This window comes from Oncorhynchus mykiss, chromosome 26 (genome assembly GCF_057628025.1).
Source record: "Oncorhynchus mykiss isolate SJ-2025 chromosome 26, ASM5762802v1, whole genome shotgun sequence".
Taxonomy (NCBI): Eukaryota; Metazoa; Chordata; class Actinopteri; order Salmoniformes; family Salmonidae; genus Oncorhynchus; species Oncorhynchus mykiss.
Window position 1 is genome coordinate 19,632,229 of NC_143047.1, and position 8,246 is coordinate 19,640,474.

At 45.8% G+C, this 8,246-nt stretch overlaps 1 protein-coding gene across 1 annotated transcript; it reads right to left on the reverse strand.

Moving 5' to 3' along the window:
* Positions 1-2,481: 2,481 nt before the first annotated feature.
* On the reverse strand, positions 2,482-7,485 carry LOC149971415 (uncharacterized). The gene is made up of 3 exons (XM_090221624.1): positions 7,217-7,485; positions 3,724-5,079; positions 2,482-3,342 (listed from the first exon to the last, which is right to left on the reverse strand). The coding sequence occupies exons 1-3, from the start codon at positions 7,400-7,402 to the stop codon at positions 2,626-2,628; spliced, it is 2,259 nt and encodes a 752-aa protein (XP_090077750.1). The 5' UTR covers positions 7,403-7,485; the 3' UTR covers positions 2,482-2,625.
* Between the last annotated feature and the right edge of the window lie 761 nt (positions 7,486-8,246).

Here is an 8,246-nt window from a genome sequence, read left to right on the forward strand (position 1 = left end):
ACAAGGGTGGGTATACTAACTTTAAATAAGGAAGCCCATCAAGCAAACACAAAGAGACACAGGTGCAACTAATAAGATAAAACAAACAGAAAACGAAAAAGGGATCGGTGGTGGCTAGCAGGCCGGTGACGACGACCGCCGAGCACCGCCCGAACAGGCAGGGCAGCCAACTTCGACGGAAGTCGTGACAGTGGAAGACATAGGTAAACAGGGCCTCCGCAGTCTGCAGGGCTGTAGGGAGACCGGGCAACGGGATGAGACGGCAGGACTTAGACAACCGATCCACAACGACCAGGATCGTAGTACTTCCTTGGGACGGGGGAAGGTCGGTGAGGAAGTCCACCAATAAGTGGGTCCACGGCCATTGTGGAATGGGGAGGGGCTGTAACTTCCCTCTAGGCAAGTGTCGAGGAGCCTTGCTCTGAACGCACACCGAGCAGGAGGAGACATAAAATCTCACGTCCTTAGCCAACGTGGGCAACCTGTATCTCCCCCTAAGACTCCACACTGTCCTCTATATGCCAGGATGACCCGAGGAGGGTAGAGTATGAGCCCAACGGATTAGTTTATCACGGCCGGCTCTAACCGTGATGCCCTCTCCATCTCCGCATCCACCTCCAGTACTACCGGTGCCACGAGACATGAAGGTGGAAGGATGGGGTCGGCTCGATGGACCGCTCCTCGGTATCATAGAGACGGGACAGCGCGTCGGCTTTAGTCTTTTGGGAGCCTGGCCGGTACGAGATGGTGAAACGAAACCGGGTAAAGAACATGGCCCACCTAGCCGGACGCGGATTCAGTCTCCTCGCTGCCCGGATATAGTCGAGAGTACGATGGTCAGTCCAGATGAGAAAAGGGTGCTTAGTCCCCTTAAGCCAATGTCTCCACACCTTCAGAGCCTCGACTACAGCTAACAACTCCCGGTCCCCCACATCATAGTTTCGCTCCGCCGGACCGAGCTTCCTCGAAAAGAAGGCACAAGGGCGGAGCTTTGGTGGCACGCCCGAGCGCTGGGACAGCACGGCCCCGACCCCAGCCTCGGACACGTCCACCTGCACTATGAACGCTAAAGAGGGGTCCTGATACGCCAACACGGGCGCATTGGTGAACAGCTCCTTCAGACGACTGAAAGCTCTGCCCGCCTCTGCTGACCAATGCAAGCACACCGGTCCTCCCTTCAGCAGTGAGGTAATGGGAGCAGCCACCTGAACAAAACACAGGAGTTTTGTAGTAATTGGCAAACCCTAAAAACCGCTGCATCTCTTTCACCGTGGTCGGAGTCAGCCAATTACGCACGGCTGTAACGCAGTCACACTCCATCACCAACCCGGAGGTAGAAATACGATAACCCAGGAAGGAAACGGCCTGTTTGAAGAACACACATTTCTCGGCCTTGACATACAGGTCATGCTCCAGCAGTCGCCCAAGTACCTTACTCACCAGAGACACGTGCGCCGCGCGTGTGGCAGAATAGATCAGGATGTCATCGATGTACACTACCACTCCCTGCCCGAGCAGGTCTCGGAGAATCTCGTCTACGAAGGATTTGAAGACGGCTGGAGCATTCTTCAACCCATATGGCATGACGCGGTACTCAGAATGGCCAGATGTAGTACTAAATGAGGTTTTCCACTCATCCCTTCCCCGGATACGCACCAGATTATACGCACTCCACAGGTCCAGTTTTGTGAAGAAGCGCGTCCCGTGAAATGATTCCACCGCCGTAGCGATGAGAGGTAGTGGGTAACTAAACCCCACTGTGATAGAATTTAGACCTCGATAATCAATGCACGGGCTCAGACCTCCCTCCTTCTTCTTCACAAAAAATAAGCTTGAGGAGACGGGTGATGCGGAGGGCCGAATGTACCCCTGTCCCAGCGATTCAGTAACATATGTCTCCATAGCTACCGTCTCCTCCTGGGACAATGGGTACACGTGACTCCTAGGAAGTGCAGCGTTCTCCAGGAGGTCTATCGCGCTATTCATCTCTATTATATTCCTCTCTATCATATTCCTCTCTATCATATTCCACTCTATCATATTCCTCGCTATCATATTCCACTCTATCATATTCCTCTCTATCATATTCCTCTCTATCGTATTCCACTCTATCATATTCTCCTCTATCATATTCCTCTCTATCGTATTCCACTCTATCATATTCCCCTCTATAATATTCCTCTGTCAAATTCCTCTCTATCATATTCCTTTCCATCTATAAAATTCCTCTCTATCATTTTCCCCTCTATCATATTCCTCTCTCTCGTATTCCCCTCTATCAAATTCCTCTCTATTATATTCCCCTCTATCATATTCCTCTCTGTCATATTCAACTCTATCAATTTCCAAACTCTGCTCTACCCTCCATCCACTCCCCTCCCTTTCCGTCCTCCTCATCTCAGAATAGCTCCGCTCCATCGGGTAGATTTGGAATTCAACATTTTAACAGTGCAACACTCCCCAGATTTGTGAAATGTATACATTGTGTGTTTATGCTGTGTTATACAGTATGCCTTGACAAAAATCAAACAGAGAGTAAACCTTTTTTATAGATTTTTTTATTGCATTTTTCATTGCATGCAAAAATACAGTATCCCGCCCTGCTCTCTCTCTCTAATACCCAGTCTACTCATCCATCTTCAAGCGTTCATCCTTTCCCTGCTCTTCTATCCCCCTCTCAGTTCCACCTCCAGCTGGCTCCCTCTTTTTCTTCTTCTCTAGTCTCTTCCTCTCCTCTTTCCTCCTCTTTTCTCTCTTCTTCTCCTCCTTTTCTTGAATCTTTCTCTCCATCTCCAAGAACTCAGCTTGAGCTTTCTCTCTCTTTTTCAGCTCCTCAGAACACCTCTTCTCTTTCTTAATCCTGTCTTTCATCATGTCATTATGTATCGTCATCAGCCCCTCTAACCTCTTTTTCTCTGCCTTTTCCTTCTCTTTTCTTTCCTTCTCTCTCTTTTTCTGTTCTAACTTCTCCCTCTTTTTCTCAGCCTTCATGACTTTCTTCTGCTCTTTCTCTCTCTCATTCATCTCTTTCTTCTCCCTCTTTTTGTTCTCCTCCTCCTTGTTTTTCTTCTCCTTTCTCCCTTTCTCATCATCTTTCAACTTCTTATGCAGTTTCTTATTTTTCTCTTTTTCCTTCATCTTCAAAAATGGGATTTTCTGCATGTGGTTCATGACCAGAAAGCCCACTCTTCCAAGGATGGTCTCTGCTCTCTCTGATGAAGCCATCCCATTGGAGCTCTTGGAATGGGCACAGTCCGCCTCACGCTTCAATCCCTCCCTCTGTCTCACCTCCTCCTTGACGCTCCTCTCTTCACTCTCAATTTCAATGCCTATCCAATAATCCTGACAGGAAGACATTGACTCTAGATGTAATATTGTTCCAATGTGTCACATTCAATACACATTTGAGTGATCGACATACAATGATGACCTCATGGGGCACACAATTTGGAGGACAGTAATTAAGGTCCCTTGTTTTTTTTGTATTCCCATTATATTTTACAATACCCATAGATGTTCTTCCTGGGTCCATACTAAAAGTAATACAAATGTTAACTCTAGTGAGGGGTGATGTTTCATACTTTGAGCAAAGAGCAGCAAGGTTGGGGTCAATTCCAGTCAATTCAAGAAGAACTCTAAAATTCCAATTCTCTTCAATGCTTTGAATTGAAATGGAACTGACCCCCATACCTGTAAAGTAGTAGTGTAAAATAGGACACCTACCTTTGCCTCTTCCAGGGTCCAGGTCCTGGGTTCATCATTGCGGGTTGCCAGAGTTAAGTTAACATCTGGGTCCAGCTGGTGAGCGTGAGGGCAGAGATCCACCTCTTCACTAGGGCCCTTCACTTTCTTCTCTGGCTCCTTGTGGTCCTTGTCATGGATGCATCCCAGGATTGGAGGAATTGCTCGGACAGGGCTTTTATCACCTGTCAGTTCCTCTCTCTTGACAGTGGATGCAACTGCACTTGCCTCGGTGTCAACTGAGCACTCTGTGTTGTCCTCAACTGTCTCCTCTGGCAGTTGGTGGTCGTTGTTGTTGTGGATGCATGGCAGAACTGAAGGACTTTTATCTTTCCAAGTGTAAATGGCAACAGTTGCTTCTTTGTCTACTGAGAACTCTGTGTTGTCCTCAACTTTCTCCCACAGCTGTTTGTGGTCAATGCTGTGGGTGCAGGGCAGCCTTAGAGGCAGTGCTGCGGGTGCAGGAAGACTCTTATCAGCTGAAAACTCCTCTTGGAGGACAGCGGACACGGAAGCGGCAGATTCACTGGCGACTGGACACTTGTTGGTTCCCTCTACTGCCTCCTCTGGCAGTTTGTAGTCATTGTCAAAGACAGGTGGCAAACTTGGAGGCAGCATTGGGACAGGGCATTTAGCTGTTGATCTGTCCACTCCATCAACAGTAGCTGTGCCTGAAGTGTTCTCTGTAGCACCTGAGACCTCATAGGCATCCTCTACTGTCTGCTCTGGAGGCATGAAGTCATCGTCAAAGACTGGTGGCAGGCATGGAGGCAGCACTGAAGGAAGACTTCTGGCTGCCCATCGGTTCTCTCTCTTGACAGTGGCTGTGTCTGCAGTGGCCTCTTTGGCAACTCGGCACTCTGTGGCTGAAACAGCAGGCTGGGAGGTTTCTGGGACAATAAATGAATTGCCAACGAACCGCTGAGCCAGTGGTGGGAGGGAGAAAGGATAGAATCTGTCCTCTTCCTTTATATTAGATATTGCCACTGGAGCAACTGAGAGCTCAGTGGTTCCCTCTACTGTCTGCTGTGGTGGAATGGAGTCATCGTTAAAGAAGTGTGGCAGGTATCGATGCAGCATTGAGGAAAGATGCGTATCTGTCAATAAGTCCTCTCTTTTACCAGTGGATACATCTGCTGTGGCAACTGGGCACTCAGCAGGGACAAAGTATGAAAATACAATGAACCGCTGTGCATCCTGAGTGCGTATGGCCAATGGAGAGGGGGGATGTAACATGGTTGGTATAGGCCTCCGATTGGTGAAAGCCAGCGGTGGGAGGGAGTCAATACAGGGAGCCATGAACTCAGTGAGTGGACGGTTGGTCACATCTCTCACATTCTGCGGGAGAAAAGAAACAGACATGTTGAAAGTGATCACATTCACGACATACATACTTTATGAGTCAACACTATTTACTTATACATCACATATACAGTGCCTTCGGAAAGTATTCAGACCCCTTCACTTTTTCCACATTTTGTTACCTTACAGCCTAATTCAAAAATTTAATAAATCCTTTTTTCCCCTCATCAATCTACACACAATAGCCCATAATGGCAAAGCAAAAACAGAATTGTTCCAAATTCATTACAAATAAAATGTGAAATATCACATTTACATAAGTATCCAGACCCTTTACTCAGTACGTTGTTGAAGCACCTTTGGCAGCAATTACAGCATAGAATCTTCTTGGGTATTACGCTACAAGCTTGGAAATCTTGTGTTTGGGGAATTCTCCCAATCTTAGGAGAATCCAAGTTAGGTTGGATGGGGAGATTTTCTGCACAGCTATTTTCCGGTCTCTCCAGAGATGTTCGATCAGGTACAAGTCCAGTCTCTGGATGGGCCAATAAAGGACATTCAGAGACTTGTCCCGAAGACACTTCTGCGTTGTCTTGGCTATGTACATAGGGTCATTGTTCTGTTGGAAGGTGACTCTTCACCACACTCTGAGGTCCTGATAGTCCTGGAGCAGGTTGTCATCAAGGATCTCTCTGTACTTTGCTCTGTTCATCTTTGCCTAGATCCTGACTAGTCTCCCATTCCCTGCAATTGAAAAACATCCCCACAGCATGATGCTGCCACCACCATGCTTCACCGAAGGGGTGGTGGCAGATTTACTCCAGATGTGACCCTTGGCATTGGGGCAAAATAGTTCAATCTTGATTTCATCAGACCAGAGCATCTTTTTTCTCATGGTCTGAGAGACTTCAGGTGCCTTTTGGCAAACTCCAAGCAGGCTGTCATGTGACTTCTACTGAGGAGTAGCTTCCATCTGGCCACTCTACCTTAAAGGCCTGATTGATGGAGTGCTGCAGAGATGGTTGTCCTTCTGGAAGGTTCTCCCATCTCCACAGAGGAACTCTAGAGCTCTGTCAGAGTCACCATCTGGTTCTTGGTCACCTCCCTGACCAAGGCCCTTCTCCCCCGATTGCTCAGTTTGGCTGGGCGGCCAGCTCTAGGAAGAGTCTTGGTGGTTCCAAACATCTTCCATTTAAGAATGATGATGATGGAGAACAGTGCGTTCTTGGGGACCTTCAATGTTGAGGAGAGGTTTTGTACCCTTCCCCAGATTTGTGCCTCGACACAATCCTGTTTCGGAGCTCTACGGAGAATTCCTTCAACCTCATGGTTTGTTGTTTGCTCTGACATGAACTGTCAACTGTGGGACCTTATATAGACAGGTGTGTGCCTTTCCAAAATCATGTCCAATCAGTTGAAAATACAACTGGTGGATTCCAGTCATGTTGCAGAAACATCTCAAGGATGATCAGTGGAAACAGGATGAACAGGAGCTAATTTCCAGTCTCATAGCAAAGGGTCTGAATACTTACGTAAAAAAGGTATTTCAACATTTCTAAAAACCTGTATTTGCTTTGTCAATATGGGGTATTGTTTGTAGATTGCTGAGAATTTGCATATATTCAATCAATTTTAAAATAAGGCTATTACGTAAAAAAAGGTAGAAAAAGTCAAGGTGTCCGAATTCTTTCCAAAGGCACTGTATATATCTAGTGTCCTCTCAGATGCTCTGCACCAGTCTGTACCAACCCTGGGTCTTCTAGCCAATGGGTCAACAAATTGTAAAAATACATGCCCCACACCCAGCATAACATTTGACATTTTAGACATCTAGCAGATGCTTTTATCCAGAACGACTTACAGTTAGTGCATTCAACTTAAGGTAACTAGATGGGACAACCATATAATCCTGATATGAAGGTCTACGAGAGATCGCTTGGTCTAGTTATTTTTATTTATTTAAGACAACCATAAGAACTGAGGACTATGTACATAACAATACTCAAACAGAGAGACAGACACGATGCAACACAAGAAAAGATGTCAGACAAAATATTGTTAGCTTACAATTCATGGCATATCACACATTTTGCCCGTATATTGACATGTATTTGCTTTAATCAATATTGTTCAATAGAACTCTAGTCAACTTTCTCAAAGTTGGTCTTGTTACCTCCTCAATCAGGCTTGGCATTTTCCTCGTCTCAAACCAAATCCTCTTCATCTCCTTCTCCTGCTCCCTCTGGATCTGTCTCACCAGAGCCAACCTGGCTCCCAGCTCCATCATGTATTCTGTCTGGATCTCCCTTTCCTTCAACTGACACTCAGCCCTCCTCTGTGTCAGCGTTGAACCCTCCATGTCTTCCTCCTAGCTAACAATAACTCTGAAAAATACATAACGTTGTATTAAGTGGCGTGTTGCTCACCAAAGAATAATGCATCTCTTTACAATGTGCACACATTTTCTTCCCATTTACTTACAATGAAGCAAGTGACAATCCTGATCCAGAGATTATTACGCAATAGGCCTATCTGAATTACTAGTAAAAAGTTGGCTACTGGAAACTCGACCAAGTTCAAATGAATCAAATGGTTGCCTTTCCTATCATTATGTGCACAATATCCTTTATGACATCATCATTGTGATGCAAGGCGTTGCCATTGGAGATGACAAAGCACAACACAGACTTTAAAAAGAAAACTTCAGTCTCTCTCTGTACGTTACTACTGAGCCTTATTCACCCCCCCCCCCCCCCCCCCCCATATTGGGCCTGGTTTTCACAAAACACACTAATCACTTATCATACCACTTATCATATCATTCAAAAAAGGTTTGGGGTAGAAAATGACTCTGTATCCATGCAGGACCTAAGTTATTGTACAGTTTCATATATTGTATAAAACAAGGAGGTAAACATTCCAGTCTTCTCTTTGAGTGCCCCTGTGTGCACCTTCATGCAAAGAGGTCTATCAATTCAACCATTTGAAATGGATGACCATTCATTTAAGAAAAACTGATTTTCATTAGCGATTTAGCAACTACAAATTAGGTAGGTCGACTTGTTTTTTTACATAACCTTCCCTTTTGGTACAGATTTATTCAGATAATTGATTACAATATTGGTTGTTATTAACACAGAGAGAGGGTTTTCTTTCATCAATATAGTGCATTTGCCATTAGCCTGGCTCACTACAACAACTAA